General features: G+C 38.7%; 1 protein-coding gene and 1 non-coding gene across 2 annotated transcripts; both read left to right on the top strand.

Annotated features, from left to right (window-relative positions):
* Positions 1-1,767: 1,767 nt before the first annotated feature.
* On the top strand, positions 1,768-1,841 carry TRNAN-GUU. Its single transcript has one exon. It is a non-coding gene; the product is annotated as a tRNA-Asn (tRNA).
* Positions 1,842-4,795: 2,954 nt separating this feature from the next.
* LOC109011620 (2-alkenal reductase (NADP(+)-dependent)-like) lies at positions 4,796-8,957 on the top strand. The gene is made up of 6 exons (XM_018992904.2): positions 4,796-5,148; positions 6,110-6,290; positions 6,381-6,547; positions 7,974-8,056; positions 8,166-8,292; positions 8,426-8,957. Exons 1-6 carry the CDS (start codon positions 4,894-4,896, stop codon positions 8,678-8,680), a joined length of 1,068 nt encoding a protein of 355 aa, XP_018848449.1. The 5' UTR covers positions 4,796-4,893; the 3' UTR covers positions 8,681-8,957.
* Positions 8,958-18,654: the final 9,697 nt, after the last annotated feature.

The raw sequence follows: 18,654 nt of genomic DNA, 5'->3' as shown, positions 1-18,654 counted from the left end.
AGGTTCCATCATTGGTATAGCGAAACTATGCAAGGTAGCATAACTACTCAAGGCAACAGTACTTGATGTGTCAGCAGAAGTAGAGTTCCATGGGTGTGGGTTGGCACTTGGAGGAGGCACAAAAGGTGGTAACCACGTAGGAGGCATTTTACTTTAGTAACTTCGTATGTAGTTTGAAAATTTTGGATAAAGTGGTCTTGACCCGTCCTAACATATAGGAGCATAATGTTAATCAACCCAGATGGGCAGTGAATACATATATAATAAACACACGCCAATTGTGTGTGTTGTGTACAATACCTAGGTTTATTGATTAGTGAGAGGAGGTGTTATGGGGGATGCATCTTCTTTCTCTTTCTTCATCTTCACAATTTCAAATAGAAACAAGAATATTTACTAAAATGTGTGAAATGTGTACTATCGTGTCTCTTAAGAAAAATATCATTTCAGTTATATTTGAAATAGATAGTTGATATAAAATATATGGGAAAAAAAGTACAACAGTATTTCAAGCTATATAAGAGAAAGAAAATACCAGATACAATATAAAAGTTGAATGTGCTAACATTATTATGAGCTTCCAAAGTTGGGTGTCAAATACATCCAACAACTTCAAAAATATGTTTTGTAGTATCCAAGAAACTTGAACCCACTTTCTGAATCTTTTCAATTTTTTTCTTCACCCACCCTCAGGCTTTGGTCCCCACTCTCCAAAGTGGGTCCCTAGCTTATTACTTTTTTGACATTTTGGGAGGCTTCACCGAAAGCAAGAAAAGAACAAAGAAATAATTGACAACCTTTACCAAGAAAAAAATGAGCTTACTTAGGTGAGATAAGAGACTATCTAATCCTTGGAGAGACTGAGATTGCAAGCCAAGTGTCTTCTCCATTTTCTTTAGAATTTTGGAACCCTATATGGTCACCATTTTCTCTCTTCGACTGTCTTTTTTGTTTTTTTTTAATCAAATGCGTCACGTCAGCATGATGCACTGGGACTCCACGTCCATACACCTGTACATAGCGGGATTGAAAATTATATTCATCATCTTCACTTATTACACACCATATTTTTTTTTTATTTCTCTTACTAAATGTGTGGTATATGGATGATGAGTAGAATAACTCAATTAGTTTAAGATAAATAAAACAAAAAAATATGGTGTGCGGTGTGTGAGGTATGATGAGTAGCAAAGCTCGCATGCCCCAATGTGACGTATATGTATGCTTTTTTTAATACCATTTTGGCGCAATCGGTTATCTCTCTTTCCACCTTGTCACTGGAGTTTTTCTACTCATCATTCTTACACCACATACATATTAAGATAAATAAAATAAAATAAAAAAAGATAAAAAAAAATAGATATATGATGTAAAGATGATGAGTAAAATTTTTCTTATCATTGAAATAGCTTATTTATGCTACTTTTATTTCTTAGCTTTCTTGCATTTTTAGGCAGGTGCCATAAGATTATTATAAGAGAAATACTCTAGATATAAACAAATTATATAGAAGAACATTGCTGGATGTGATTCCTTAAATTATAAAATTATTTTTATTATAAAGTAGATTTAACGGATAACAAATTATTTTTATACAATTTGGCTGTAAGACTCATCTTCTTAGAATACGTGAGAAAACACGAGATCTCAGTTAAATATTTGGAAAAGAAGGTTGTACTGCCATGTGATTCGGATGAATACTAATTTTCCAATGCGCATTCATTTTTCTTATAATTTCTTATAGCAATTAATGTTAATGTCAACAAAGCTGGAATAGCTCAGTTGGTTAGAGCGTGTGGCTGTTAACCACAAGGTCGGAGGTTCAAGCCCTCCTTCTAGCGCATTTTGTGTTTAATATTTTTACCAACCCTTATTAATTTCTAAATGTTTATAAAAGGAAATCATATGTTTATTCTTCATTTCAGCTAGCCTCTCTGGTTTTTGAGTGCTTTGTCTTTGCATGTGTGTTTTTGTTTAGAGAAATTTTATGTATCAGTCACTATTTATTTTTACATTTCATATTTATAATTTTTTTTCATAAGATGTGGAGCGTGAGATAGTGAATAGTAGTTAATGAAAAGATTTTTTTTTCTTCTATTTATATTGGGATTGGTGTGGAGTGAGTAGGTACCCAAAACAATAATTAATAAGTGAGAAACAAATGTACTTATTTTATGTGTAAACTTTTTAAATTTTAATTTTCATTTGTATTTTGAATTTTATTTGTATCACAACAAATTTCATTGTACCTGTATAAACTAGTAATGCTAGATTTCATGAGCAATAAAATATTTAATTACTTATTTTGAGACTTTGAACAATTATAAAAATAGTTTAAAATATAATTATTATTTTATATTATCAATAGCGTGTTGGTCTATTAATTGTAAGTATAAATTTTATAGCAATGTTAGATACAATTTTAGGTATTCAATCTTCGCATATTCTTTTAAAAACAAAAAGTAGGACCCATTATTAAAAAGTAAAATATTTTCATGTGAATCTCAGACTAATTTATTTTTTAGAGGGAGTGCACAAATCTTAGACACATTAAGATTGTATGAATCATTTTTCTAAATTTTATTTGTATCAATTGTCAAGAAAAATAATGGAATAAACACATTAATTACTATTAGAACGAGAACAATTAAAAAAAAAAACTAAACATTAATATTTTTTCTTAAGTTTTCAGTTTGGATAGTAAAAGTGTTTCATTTTATCTCTTTTCATAATTGCAACTTTTTCAAATTCTAATACAAAATATAATAAACAATTCAATTTTTTCAAATATCAAAACAATAATATTATTAGAAAATAATATTATAATAATTTTTATTCAATTTTTAAATTTAATACAAAATCATCTCACTTCAAAACAACCAAAGCCGACCTTAGCATTTGAGAGAGTGAGAGTCCTCATTCTTTCTAAAAACACTCCAGATTAGAAACGGCGGAAGAGGAGGAGCAATTCCTTCCTCCCTCCTCTCTCTTTTCTCTCATCTTTAGTTTTCTCATTTTCTTTTTAATTTTTGGATGTTTTTCAGGGCTACCTATGGAGGAAGGTTGATCTATTGCTCTCCGGTGTCCGATGGCCACCACACTTTCTACTGCAGGCTTCCTAAGGAGCCGATATTTCAAATCGGCGAAGAGTTTCGCAGAACGGAATGGCGCATGAGCCACACATAGGGGTGTAAACTCAAATCGGAAAACCGGATTGGACCGGACCGAACAGGACCGATTTTACCGGTTTTGAACCGGTCTGGTCTGGAACCGGTTTTTAAAATATAAAAACCGACAGGTTCCGGTCCGGTTCCGGTTTCGGAATTTTTTGGCCCGGACCGAACCGGACCAGACGGGTTGATTAAAAAAAATAAAAAATAATATTTTTATATATAAATTTTATACAAAATATTTTTTATATATTAAATATTAATATCTATAAGTTTTGTATATAATATATAATTATAAATTTTTATGTGAAATTTTATATATAATATATATAATATATATTCATATATGAAATAACTTCTTATTATAATTTATAAATTATTACATAAAATGTTAATATTAAATCACTAAAAATTTATAACTAATACTAATATATAACTTATAAATATACCAATAGTCTAATATTAATACTATTATATAGTCTAATATATTAATAAAAGTATAAAACAGTTTTTTTAAATCAATTTTTTTTTTTTATAAATAAATTTTTAATAACAAATTGTGAAACTTACATTTTAAAAAAATCGGAAAACCGGACCGGACCGGACCGGAAACTGGTAAAACTGGAAGTACCAGTTTAGGAGGGTAATCGGTGCATAATCGGTTTTGAAAAATACAAAACTGGTACATACCAGTTCGGTCTTAAATTTTATCTAAAATTGGACCGGATCGAACTGGTTACACCCCTAGCCACACACGTGACCTAAAGAGAGCGCATGTATTCCACGCGCCACTACTCAGGGTGCCCTTCTTCCGCCATGCGCGACCTTTCTGGGTCCAAGACCATTGGTTACTTCAGACCTAGTGGCGCATAGCCCTCACGCACCATCATAGCCGCTATTTGTGTAATTTTTTTCCTTTAAGGTTAAAAATGTAGATTTATATTTTTTCAAGATGTAATTCGTTATTTTTTTATGTTTTTTAAATTCTGTAATGTCTTTTTTTTTAAGAAAAAAAAACTCATAATCTCTTGGACTTTCTTCTGTAGAGTGTCTCCTCAACTCCGTTTTAGACAGAGTGTGGGGTTTGACTTAACTCTACTTCGTTTTAGACGGTATATGTGGTTTGATTAACTCTATCTTTGACAGAGTTGTACTGTCTTGTATATTTTAGATCTGTAGAGGTTTCTAGTTTGCATTAGACTATGTCAATCATGGTTGTGTACTGAAAAGTTATTAATATTGTAGTTGGCTTATAATGTATATTTCAGGTCCAATTTGTAATATCTATTATTAATAAATGCAATATGTTTTTTTCTAAAAAAATAACCATCTCACTTTATCTCATTATCCAAATTGTACCTAAATTATTAAGTATTAAAATAATCGTGAAAGACAAGTATAAAAGTCATTACGGTTTCGAAATAAGTTATCGTGAAAAACAAATTGCACCTAATTTATTTTATTTTTTGTTTGTTTTATTCTTATTAAACTAAAAAACTTCTTCTATCCATAGTCTACATATTACATATATAATAAAATAATGTGTAATGTGTAATATAAATATAAAATAAAATAATCTTATCTGATTGTGTACGTCATCCCCGAATATTATAAACTGAGACCATTTTCTCTCCCGAGTCCTGATAACCCACCACAAAATAAACACACACAGAGAGACGGCATCGTACAGCCGCGGAAAAAAGTGAGAGAGAAACAGAGCATAATGGCCGGTGGCAACGGAGAGAAGGCTAGCGTCGTCGAGAGCAAAGAGTGGTACTTGGCAGCCTATGCACCAGTAGGTGTTCCGACCTCCGATCATCTCAAACTCCGGTCTCTCCCTCTGTCTCTTGCCGTCGATTCGATACCGGACGGCCATGTCGTCGTCGAGACCCTATTTGTCTCCGTAGATCCCTACCAGCGAACCAGAATGACTGGAATTGATGAGGGGCTTTACTTATCACAGTTCAATCTCGAAGAGGTACCGACGTAACTGAAAACAAACACTGCCTCATTGAGTTTTGAGTTGTGTTAATGAAAGATATTATTGTAAAACAACTTATAAAATAATTATAAAGCATCACTAATTTACAAAAACCCCCACCATTTAAAACATGTGTAAAGATGGTTATGAGAATCATTTCAGTATATTTCTCTTTATAATTATCAAAAAAGAGTTTTGAGTTGTGTAGCTTTTAATTATAAAATTATAATATTTAGAAGTGATTTTTTTTTTTTTGATGGATATTTAGAAGTGATTTAAAGTTTAGTACACATACATCTAAAGCAATCTTAAAATTTTCTTGATAGTTTTCAAACATTTTTTAGAGGTTCTTTCCAATAAAAACTTCAATTTAATTTTTTTTTTAGAAGTGTTTTTCAACTTTTTCTCAAAATGCATAAGTCACTTTTTATAAATGCACAAGTGTTCTTTCCATTTTGTTTTTTTTTTGAAGAGCTTTTAAATATTAAAAGTACCATTCAAGTTAAAAACTCGAGACCAAATAATATCTAAAACTAAAGCTTATAATTTATATCTAATCATTCGATATGAACTATTTATGTTTTTATAAATCATTTATGTATTTTATATTTTGTGAAACGTGATGATCTGCCACATATCTATATGTACAAAGAGGCCATTTTTTATTAATTAAATGTGATCGTTTTATATATCTTTTTTTTTTTTTTTTAACTTATAAAATATATATATATATATATATATCTTCTTTTTTTACGAATGTATAGTTGATGATTTTTATTTACTTTTTTCCTTCATATCTATGACTTCTATTCATTTCATATATATATTTTTAATTTAGAACTTAATATTAAATATATATAGTATAAACATAACATTTTTGCTTCGTTCCTGCTCTGGGTGTGAAGACTATTCCTCATGATTTATTATTCAGATATCTTGAATGCGGTAACGTACGCAGGTGATCACTGCATTTGCAATTGGAAGGGTAATTCGGTCGAAGGACAGTAATTATAAGGAGGGTGATATTATCCTTAATCCTTTCTCTCCGATTGCCGATTATTATATGGTTTCCGAGTTGCATTTAAGAAAGATTGATCCAGCATCAGGGGTTCCACTGCCAGATTATCTCAGTTCTCTAGGTAACTTTGTTGTTGGGTTTTTTTTTTTTTTTTGTTTTTCTTTCCATTAATTGTTGAAGTGTCTTTTTTCATTGATGTTCGTGTTTTCAGGGATACCGGGGTTTGCAGCATGGGTGGGGATAGAGGTGTTGGGAGAGCCAAAGGCAGGGTCGAATGTGTTTGTTTCAGCTGCCGCTGGAGCGGTCGGAATGTATGCCGGACAATTGGCTAAGCTCAAAGGTTGCAGGGTTGTCGGTAGCACCGGGTCAGATGAGAAGGTATGTCCTATGTAGGGGTGTCAATATATGACACGATCAATTAACCCAACACGAACACGACACGATAAAAGCGGGTTAGGGTTTACCCTTAACAGGTTCGAGTCAAAACAGGTTGACCCGTTAAGACACGATAGCTTAACGGATTGATAACGGGTCAACCCGTTATGACCCGTTATGATCCGTTATGACCGGTTAAGAAAGTTAAAATTACAATTATACCCTTATACCTAAAAAAAAATATTGGGATTTTAATTTCAATATTTTTATTGTTTAGATTGTAATTTTAGACTTGTAGTTAGTTTTATATTTTTTTATAGATATTGTGATTTTAATATTTATATAAATTTATGTTAAACTTAATTAGATTAAAGAGGTTAATTTTGGGTTTGTTTCAATCCATTTACATAAATAGGTCAAAACGGGTTGACACGACACGACCCGTTATGTTATTGGGTCGTGTTAGGGTTTGAGATTTTGACACAATAAGCTTAACGGGTCGGGTTAGGGTTGACCTATATAGTATAATATACATGTCTTGACACGACCCGTTAACACGATTTGACACCCCTAGTCCTATGCCATGCAACCCCGGTGTCTGGTGCAGTGCTGCTAGTTCTTAATTGGAATATTAGATTGTTTAATAAGAATACTAGAGACCATACATGGTGCTTTAGTGTCACGCATGCAAGCACTTCAGATGAATGAAAGCTTAAACCCTTCTATCAGCAACCTTGTCTAAAGAGTTCTTAATGTTCTTATTCTTGGATTCTTGCCTGTCATAACCAAATCAGGAAACAAGAGAGGCCTGGGGCACAGGGCACTATAATATGTGCCAGATTATAATACTACCAGTTACATTCAAACACGACAAATTGCTAGAACCACAAAAGTCTAGACAAATACAATCATTCTATTGTTTGTCTCTTCAAGGCACTTCTATTAGAGTTCTCTGTTGGAACTATTATGTCTACGGTATTTGCAACTACTTCTGATGTTGAAAATTTTGCATTATTGGCCTATATTATGATGAATCCTTGCGTTATGCTCTTGACTCCCGACATATACATGAATTTCGTTATTGTATGCCAAATTTAGGCATATCATTAGGATTATATGCATTGTTTCTCATGATCAGACTCGCGACCCTGCAATACTTGGTAAACAATACACATGAATTTTTATTAATGGAGAACAACTAAGCCAGAAAAATAATGAGTGGAAACACAGGGTATATGTGGCATGTAGTTTTAGAGGTTGGAACTGGTTGCCTGTTCAAATCCCGGATTGACCAAATTTGTTAAAGGTCAAGGGATAAAACATAATGCATGTGTCCTGCCTTTACTCTCTTGTTTCTTTTTTCACTTCATGTGTCAGATGTTCTTACTAGTTTCTTAAATTTGATATCTTTGTTGTTTGTGATTCTTAGGTAAAACTCGTAAAGGATCATTTTGGATATGACGATGCATTCAACTACAAGAAGGAAACTGATTTAGATGCTGCTTTAAGAAAGTAAGTAGTGTTTAACATTTTCTCCTGTATGTAATTAAATTAGTGGTATCATCACCACAAGCATATCTTGTTCTCTGCAACACATAATTATCCATCTTAAATGTTATAGGTACTTTCCCGATGGCATCGACATATATTTTGACAATGTTGGTGGCGAAATGCTTGAGGCTGTGCTCAACCACGTTAACAAGCATGCACGGATTCCAATCTGTGGCATGATATCTCAATATAAGAAGGTGAAACATATGAATATGCTACCATTGCAGTCACCATATATTATTCCTTTAAAATGGATGAACATGTAGTAGTGGAGATGCAAATATTTATGACTCTCTATATTAAAGTTTCCCGCTTATGTGTTTGATGCAGAAATGGACAGACAGACATGGGGTAAGAAATCTCCTGAATATAGTAGGTAAAGAGATAAGGATGGAAGGGTTTTTGCTGGCTTCATATTTGGATCGTTTTGGGGATTTTGCGAAGGAAATGGAGAGCTACATAAAAGAGGGCAAGATTAGTTCCAAGTACACAATCTACCATGGAATCGAGAGCTACTTGGACAGCTTAGGCTCTGTCTTCACGAGCACGAATATTGGAAAAGTTGTGATTGAAGTTAAATCGTAATTGGAAAATTATCAACTCTATTTTCCTCTGGCTTAAGTAATTAAATGGTGAGATTGCAATTACTATCTTTGGGTTTTTGAGCGATGTTAAGATCTTTAATCATGAGCTTTCCATATTGTAATAATTATTGGATTGTAGCCTTATTTATGATCTAATTTTGTTTAGTATGCCACTGCTTCTACTTGTGGGAACTGTTATGGACGTATTTCGCGCCATGGTCGATGAACTTAATAAACCTGCAATATAAGAAACGTGAAGGCTCGGTGGGCGTATGACACATTCGATGCCTAAGTTAGTTTTATCTCTTGAGAGAGAGTTTGTGATAATACATGAGTCTGAATTGTACCTGTAATTAGGCTTTTATAATATGACGCCTGGTAGAGCCTTTGTTTCCTTTGTGCTTGGGGTGTTTGCTGACTGTTCTAGGTGCCTTTGCATTTAATTCTACTGTACTTGCCTATCTCTTGGGTCATGTCTCCTGTGATAGTTGGTGAAGTGCGACCTTACATTATTTGGAACATAATCTCTTGCCTGGATCTCTTGTCAATGACCCGAATCTGGTTATTTAATATGGTGTGACTCCCTGCGAATTATTCGAATAGAGGCATGCCTATGTGAATGTTGTCCTTTCTTTCTACGTTGAGCGCCCTCTTCTCTTTTACCGATTGCTGGGTTGACTTCTAGGTTGAGGGGCACTAAGAGGAAGTTTGGACTAATGCGCTATTAACGAGGGCTAACATTGACCGAATTTTGGTGATGCCAGATTGATCACGTGTTAGTGGCTGACACTTCTTAAGGGAGCCGTTCGTGTCTCGCGGCCAAAAGAGGCCTTCCAATAGTCCAGGAGGGGAAGGGAAGAAGCCTCGTACTAGGGATGAGGCAGTCCATAAGTCCCCCCTCTCTTAGTGGCTCTAGCCATCTTCTGAGGGCTCGACCTTCAATGGGGGTTGGTGGATTGACTCAATGTGAACCCACAAGTCTAGATAGTGTTGATAGAATCTTGGTGCAGGCAAAGTTTGACCTGGCAACGACAAAGGGTTCTGAAGGTCCTTTGTCCAATTCGCGCTTTGCTCCGTTGCCTTTGTTGATTCCGTCCACTAACCCTCTAGTCGATCAGGGATCGCCCGAGGCTTTTCATTAGGATGAGGATGAGCTTGAGATGGCCTTTTTGAATCTGCTCCGAGTAGTTCTAACGAAACCAGTCTGCCCTTTGAGGATGTTGTGGACGTGCCCGCTCCTCGTGATGACGATGATGGCGGCGCCCACTCTCTTCATTCCACCTCATCTACTGCGTTTGGTGGCGAGATGTCGCCTCTTCCCTTCGACTCCAAGGGTTATTTTCCATACAACCCCTTGGTTGTAGACCTGTGCGAGGACAAAATCTCCATAACTTTCTCTCCTTTCAGCACTTCTTCCAAGCCTAAGGTTGCTTCGTCGACGGCTTTGGAGGAGATCATAACATTTACTCCTCCCGTGGGAGGTGTAGGGACTTCGAGAAAGCAGCTGGCTGATGTGGTTGTCGTAGAGACCCCAGTTGAACCGACGGCTGATGGGGGTGCTATCGAGGCCCCAATTGAATTGGTGATCGATGGGGATGTTCTGGGGCCCCCCGGTTGAATCGGTGACCAATCGGGCTTGGGCCTTCCTCCTTGGGCTCCATCTCCCCCTTCTTCTTATCCATTCAAACAATTGGAAGACTTGAGGCAAGCCTCTTGGCCTGATGCTACAGGGATGCTCGGGCCCTCTGGCTCCCGATCTTCTGGATCTGGTCCGAGAGTTGATCAAGCCCAGGTTGAGTCCATGCGTGCTACGTTTGATAAGCTCAAAAAATTCCTGACCTCGGTAAGCTTTCCCTTTTCTTGTCTCTGATCTGTTTCCTTTATTGTTCCTCCATTCACTGATTTGCATTGGGCTGTTTAGGGAGTTGACTCATTGGTAGCTTGGATCGTTGACTAGAAGGGCGAGTTCGAAGAAGAGGTTCGCGTGTTGCAGTCTTTAGCGGTCCAAGCTCATCATAAGGTCGTGAAGGTACGAACTGAGAGGGATAAAGCGAAGACAACCTTGTCCTACGCTCACGGTCGTGCCTGTCATTAAAAGAAGAAGGTCTTTGCTCTTCACAACGATGTGGCATACCTCCAGAGTGACCTAGAAAACTCTTAGGACGAGATAGCTCACTATTATCTCAAGACCAGATTCTTGTAGGAGCGGGATACCGAGCGAGATCGGCTAGCTCGCCAGGAAGTTGAGTTGGAGGAGACTAGAAGGCGTTGTCAAGATTACGCTACTTCGACGGAACGGGCCGAGAAGTCCTACTTAGATCTGAGCTTGAATTGTGATTGTCTTAGGGGCGAGAAGGAAAAACTGGTTAAATAGAATGATACAAACTAGAGGAGGCACAAGATGTTGGTGGAGAAGTACGTGAAGCTCAGCGAATCCTGGCTGTGCAAACAGGAGAGGGTTAGATTTCAGGACCAACGAATTGCTGCCTTGGAATCCAAGTTGGCCTCTGCTAGGGGGAAGTGATTTCCCGGGAACTACAAATAGCCGCATTGGAATCTGAGCTAATTTCTTTCAAGGAAGACCTGGTTTGGCTCTCTCCTCAACTTATGGCGGCCAAGGTGGTCCATAACAGGGCCCGGAGAGGTTGAGGGACCATTTAATGGAGAATCCTCTGGCCTGAATACCCTTGACTTCAAGACCCTCAAGCCCGACTGCCAGTCACTCCAATTCCTTAACTCCTTGGGAAAATATTTGATGCCCAATGCCTTTCGAGATCCAGCTCCTAATCCTAGACTTGTATATACATTGCTATTCTTTTATTTTATTTTCATTTTTTATAGGGATGTATTGATGTCATGAACAATATTATAATAAGTGCAACTTTATACTTTCACCGATTTTGTGTTACTTCTATTGATTTATGTGTGCTTGTAACTTGCTCTATTCTTTAACTCGAGCTTTGTTGAATGTGAGTACCTTGGATGGTCCTGGCTTTCATGATTATGCTTTTTTCTTACCTTTTTAGTTTTCTCGTTTCGCTTGCTCAGATCCAATTGCTCTAGGAGGCAAAGAGGGAAATGATTAAGGAAGTTGTTTCCTCCTTTATCGTCGGGCGAGCACAGAGTTTGTTTTTGAGAACTAGGTGGGAGATAGGCTCAACCAATCCCTTTTATATTTTCCCCTTCTCATTTGGTCACGCATTTGTTTGCCCCGAGTGATGGGTAATTCGGTTGCTCAAGTATGGAACATTCGAATTCCAACGCAAGGGTCAAGATAGTCGAGGGACTGTTATCACCCGTAACTTGCCGCAAGTCAAGGGACTCACTTCGAAGGGCAAGGGTCAAGCAATTGAGAGACTGTCATCGGCTATGGTTTGATGTAAGTCAAGGAACTCGAATTAGAGGGAGAGGGTTCAGCAGTCAAAGGACCGTCATCGCTTGTGGTTCGCCGCTAGTCAAAGGACTCTACTTAGAGGGTGAAGGCCGAGCAGTCAAGGGACTATGGGACTATCATTGCTTGTACTTCGCCACGAGTTAAGGTACTTGACTTTGAGGACGAGGTCGAGCAATCAAGGGACTATCATCACCCATAGTTCGACACGCATCAAAGGAATCAACTTTGAGGGTGAGGGTCGAGTATTCAAGTGACTGTTGTCGTCTAAAGTTTGCCACGAGTCTAGAGACTCGACGTAGAGTGCAGGGTCAAGCAATCAAGGGATTGTCCTCACTCGTAGTTAGCCGCGAGTCAAGGGACTCGACTTAGAAGGTGAAGGCAGGGTAGTCAAGGGATTGTCATCACCAATAGTTCGTCATGAGTTAAGGGACTCAGCTTTGAGAGCGAGGGTCTAGCAGTCAAGAAACTGTCATCACTTGTAGCCTGCGTATATGGAAGCAAGCATACTGTAATAGTAAACACACAGTTGAGGAATACAAACAGTCTTATTCATGGCTTTCCGTTTTAATAGGTACATTCATCGGTACACTTAAGCGAAGTATTTCATGGGTGTGGTAGTTCATTTTCTTGTGCGTCTTTGAGGCGATACAACCCTGGTCGGTTGTTGGCGATGATGACAAATGGTCCTTCCCACCGGGGGCCAAGCTCCCCTTCCTGTTGTGTAGTTGATCCCGTTTCTTTCAGAACCAAATCACTGAGTTAAAGAATTTGGGCTTAACCCCTATTCAAATAGTGTTTCACATTTCTCCTGTTAATCACTGTTCGAATCTCAACTTCCTCTCTTTTTTCTTCTAGTAAGTCCAGGTGTTCTTCTAGCCTTTCATTATTTTGGAATCATCATAAAAGTGTTAGACTCTGTAGGTGTGCATCACCACTTCCATTGGAACTATCGCCTTGCTTCCATAGGTTAGGGCAAAAAGGATTTCTCTTGTTGGTGTCCTGACGGTGGTTCAGTATGCCCACAAGACTCCTGGGAGCTCATTTGCCCAATTTCCTTTCTTATCTGTCAGTTTTTTCTTTAGAATCCCGAGTAATGACTTGTTGGTTGCCTCGACTTGTTTGTTAGCTTGTGGGTGGCTTGGGGAGTACTTGAATTTGATCTCTAGTTCTGCCCACCAGTCACGATAATGGCTTAAATCAAACTGTCATCCATTATCTGAGATTATACTCCAAGGAATGCCAAATCGACACATGATAACCTTCGATAGGAGTTTGGTGATGTTGTTTATTGTGATGGTCGCCAATGCTTCAACCTCCACCCATTTGATAAAGTAATCTACGATGACCACCATGAACCTCATGCCTCCCTTGCTCTGGAACAAAGGGCCACTGAGATCGATTTTATATTGTGCAAACAACCAGGGCGACATGATTGACGTCAGGTAGTGTGTTACTAGTGAGAACAATTGGTATTTCACGCATTTCTTGACGAATTTTTCTTTATCTTTGAGGGTGTGTGACCAATAGTAACTTGCTCTCATGAATTTTCTTGTCAAGGCTCTCCCGTCAAAATGATTTCCACACACTCCCTTGTGGTTTTGGCCAGTATGTATTGAGCTTCTTCCAGCGAGACACACCTCTGGCCATACTTTCGAAACTCCAATCCCGATGGTAGGAACTTTTATTGTTCTAATAATCGTTTTTTCTGGTAGGGTGGACTTTTCTTGTCCAGAGGCAATTCGTGCTAGTTTGTTTGCCTCCCAGATATCTCCCTATGGTATTTGCTGGATGTTGAAGTATTGAAAATGATCGTGCTTCTCCCACACTAGCCGCAAGTATTTTTTTAGTCTTTCTCATTTCGCTGCGAACTCTCCTAAAACTTGGTTAATGACCACTTGGGAGTCGACTCTTACTTCTACTTCCACAGCTCCTATCGCTTAAAGCTATGGAAAGCCCAACTAGGAGTGCTTCATATTCTACTTCATTATTGGTTTGAAAGTGAGTCTTATGGTGCAGTGGCGTTCTTCCCCAAAGTCCGTTGTGATGTGTGCTCTGGCTCCCCGACCAGAATGGTAGGATGAACTATCAATGAAGACCTATTAGGGCTTTCCTATTGGTGCGTTTTGGAATTTTTCCTGGAATTTGGTGAACTCGGCCAGAATTTGCCCTTTCATAGTGTTATGGGGGAGGTACTCGATGTCAAACTCGCCTAATTTGATCAACCAATTTATTAGGTGACTAGAGGCATCTGGATTTTGCAGTATTTTCTTCAAATGAGCTTCTGTCACAACCGTGATCCGGTGAGCTTGAAAATATGGCCTTAAGCATCTGACTATTGTTACTAGTGTGAAGGCCAACATACCCATTCGGGAGAATCTCGCCTCCACTCCATGAAAGGCTCGGCTTGTGTAGTACACCGATTTCTGGGTACCCTTCACCTCCCTTACTAAGGCTGCTGAGATTGCATGAGGGGAGATTGATAAGTATAAGTTTAAGGCTTCCCCCTGCACTGCTCGGCTTAGGAGCGTGACAATAGCTTAGTTTTACACATTTATCTCTTTAGTAAAATAATTCATGCATATTATAGGTTGTTTTAGAATAAAGTTTTTTTTCTTAAGTTTGTGCTTAAAATGAGTCTTAATGCATAAATATGTTTCTTTGCAGGGTTTGAGAGTAATTTGGATCAAGAAAAAAAGAAATAAATCACAAAAAGAAACTGCATGAAGTCCAAGTCCGCTAGGGGACAACCTGTACATACCTTAGTGTTTTGATCATAACTTTCTATTCACACATCCAATTGATGTGATTCTTGATGCATTGTAAATATCTCTTAAAGGACTACAAATTTATATCAAATAAGGATGTATACATGCTGACTCCTGAAGCACATTTGAGTCCTAAAAGTTAGGCAGTTATTTAGGTTGAAATCGGGAAAATGTTAGGGTTTCTAATGTGTGGTCAAAGCAAATTTCGAGGACATAATTTATTATAAGGAGGAAAGGGTATAACATCCTACTCCTCCTTATCTCTAATGGTTAGGAAATTTCGAGGATGAAATTTATTATAATAAGGGGAGGATGTAACAGTCCGCTCCTTCTCTCTAATAATCGCTAGTCTCGTCTTGTGTGCCGAATCTCAAAGGCGTATTTTTAATGTTAGTAGTTGATTTTTAAAGTACGGCCAGTGTTTCAAAACCCTCTTATATTTTAAATGTCCTGAAAATATTTATATGAGGTATTTTTAGTATTATTTGACCTAATTTGATTTTAAGTAAGACAATTATAATATTTTTGAAGAGCTCCAAAAATATTATACTTGTAGAAGATCATTTTATCCAAATGATTTTAGTTATTTAAAATACTATGAGATTTAAATTATGTTGAAAACTCTATTTAATTAGATGGTTTTCTTCTCTTAAAAGTAATTAGCAAAACTTCATCATTTATTTATTGATGAAAGAATATTATTTTATAAACTAAAGTTGAGTTTAAATTTATGATATAATATTCTATCTTAATTCCTCTCAGTGTTTTTCAGTTAAGTTAGTGTTTATGCATTTTCAAATCAGTATTTAAATCACATCGTTAGATCGTTTTGAAAACCCTAAGGTAAAGGGTTGGGATTAAAACCCTAGCCCTTAGCTTTCCCTCTCACTTTTCATTTTCTTTCTCTCTACTCCCTCCTTCAGCTCACTCGGGCAACAACCCTTCTCCCTCACCCGATCTCCTCCCTTAAGCGGCCTAGCGCATCTGTGCACCACCCTTGGCCACCGAACACCACGACAGCTCCCCCTCATGCCAGCAAGCACCCCCGACTGAACCCAGCCCCTCACTATAGCTCTTTCTCCCTCACGCGAGCACCTCTCTCAACATGGGTTCTTTACCCATCCAGCCACCATGTGTCGTTGTCGCCAGCCTCCAGCCCCATTGAGCACCACCACAACGTCACCATGACCACCTCATTCCTCTTCCCCTTGACCCAAAGCCCATAGCTCCTCCCTAGACCCACACACAAAGTTTCTCCCTATAGCACCATCGTTAGCCACCCCCATGCCACCGCGCCACCGCACCACCATCAGCCTTCTCTCTCACCAGCGACCGCCCCCTAGCCTCCCCATGTCTAGTCGAGCCCCCACACGCTCCCTCACTCTCTCATGAGTTTCTCCACCCATTTAGCCTAGATCTGCCACCCTCCAGCCATCGTGTCACCTCCCCTTGCCACCACAGCTCCATCACACCTCCCTCAAGCCTCCATGCTCAACCATGCTTCTCTTAACTTCCCCTTTCCAATTCCATAGTTGAGACCCACGACCCAAGCTCCTCCACTAGCCATCGTGTCTCTGCCGTGTGCCACGTTAGCACCACCACTAGGCCACCACCGTAGGACCTTAACCCAACGCCTAATAGCCTAGCCAATGCCCAAACAACCCCCAAATGCCCAAAACAACCCTTGTTAGTGGCTAACCGCCACCGTACATAGGTTTAGCAGCCACGTATGGCCCTTCCTCAGCCACTCGCGATTTGTCCACCATGTCAGCCACCCTCGCATAGCCTAGATCCACCCACTAGAACCCTAAATCCGGTTCCCAAGATAGTGCCATTGTAAGGTCACAATAGTGACCACGACGGAACGATCACCGCCTAAGCTAGTGGCTTTTTATGCCACTGGCTGTCCTGGACAGTGAGCAACGCACGAGTTATCTCGACGATGTTATAACTCTCTTTCCCTATCCCTCGTTAGCTTTATTGTGAAGTTGGTTATGAACTCTGTTGTGTTGTGGAGTTTGATGTGTAGTGTGGTGATGTGAAGTGTGGTCGTGTATGTGAAGTCTTGGGCGTAGTTGCATAGTGTGCTGTGTAATACTGTTGGGAAATGGGCAGTAATGGTAGTTGGGAAGTGTGCTATGTAGTCATGTTGTGGACTGTGCGGTGAAGTGTGTTTGTGAAGTATGTGTTGTAGTGGTGATGTGGCATGGTGTGGATTGGAAAGAGTACACATGGAGTGTACTCTCATGGCGTTGTGTAGAATAGAAAGAGTTAACGTGGAATGTTCTCTGAGTGACGTAGTGTGGATGAGAAGAGTACACGTGAAGTGTACTCTCATGAGATTGTGTGGAATGGGAAGAGTACACGTGGAGTGTGCTTTCTGGGTATGGTGTGGAATGGGAAGAGTATTCGTGGAGTGTACTCGTAGCGTAGTGTGATGTGAAAGGAGTACACGTGGTGTACTTCATGTGGTGTTGTGATATGTCGTGTGGCATTTCGTGAAGATATGGATGGATGCATAGTTGAAGAGCATGATAAGCAGTGTCGGGAACTTTGGAACAGTGTCCCAAAGTAGTTGTAATGTGACTGATAGTCCTAGTAACTAGTGTTACCGTGTAGCCGTGTTATGTCTGGGAGTACGTGTGAAGTGTCGAGAACTGTGGAACAATGTCTCGGAGTAGTTGTGATGTGACAGGTAGTCCCTATGATGGGTGTCATCGTGTAGCAGTGTTATGGGTGTTGTACGTGTGAAGTGACGAAATTGTGTAAGAGTGACGTAGCGGGAATGTGACGGGATGTCACGATGTGGCAAGAGTATGTGAGGAACTGTACTTGTGATGAGTAAGGAGTTGACATAGAATTGACGTTTCGGGATGCCAGGTGACATGACAAGGTCACGGTGTAGCTTGGAAGTAGTCTCAAGCTATGTGACGTGACGTAAAGTGTAGTTGTGAATGGAATCTTTTCGTGTTAAGTGTTGGGTTGAACTATGTGGTTGGATGAGTAGCCTGAAGAGTCATGCTAGTTGAGTTTAAGATAAGGCTGGTATCGGAATATGGAGCTTGTTTACACAGGCGGACATTAGTGGATTATATGTTGCTCGTAGGTGTTAAAAAGTAGGGTACATGTGTAATCTGGTTAAACACATGTGCCAGACGGATTTATCATATGTAATGGGTAATCTGTTCTAAGCATAGGTACACGATGTTTGAGTCTCAGAGTTAGCTTAGAGTCGTGTAATATGCTTGGATGAGGATGATGATAATGATGAGGAAGCATAGGCTCAAATGTATGAAGTGACGTGTGTATTGTCTATGATTGGAATGTGTGACTTAGTCGGTCTGAGTCATGCATCGGGATGAAGTTAATAAGAAGAATAAGATGAATGTCCTAGTGTTTAATTCTAAGGTGAATTATAGGGTTCACTCTAGTGGATAAGCACTCGAAGTAGGACGTTGAGTTTGGAAAAGGTAGTGACCGTAAGTGGATTCCCGAAGGTTTTAGCATAGTAAAGGACACGTAAGAGCCCGAGATAGAAGGAGAGTGTTTCCAAGGGAAGTGTAGTTATATTTCTAGTTTAGTTGCTTACGTACTAGATAGAGAATGACCCTAAGGTTATGTGTATGCATGTAGGTTGGTTGCCGTCTGGCACGCACATGAATGGACTGCATGGAGACTAGGTAAGTATTATGGTCATATGCTTCTATAGTTTTCTAAATATATGAAAGAAACCAAAAGAAAATATTTCTCTTTACAACGCTTTACAAAATGTACGAGCTTTTATGAAAACATGCTAAGTATAAGTCTTCAAGTATA

The sequence above is a fragment of the Juglans regia genome, chromosome 10 (genome assembly GCF_001411555.2).
Source record: "Juglans regia cultivar Chandler chromosome 10, Walnut 2.0, whole genome shotgun sequence".
Lineage (NCBI taxonomy): Eukaryota > Viridiplantae > Streptophyta > Magnoliopsida > Fagales > Juglandaceae > Juglans > Juglans regia.
This window is presented reverse-complemented; position numbering and strand designations above follow the sequence as displayed.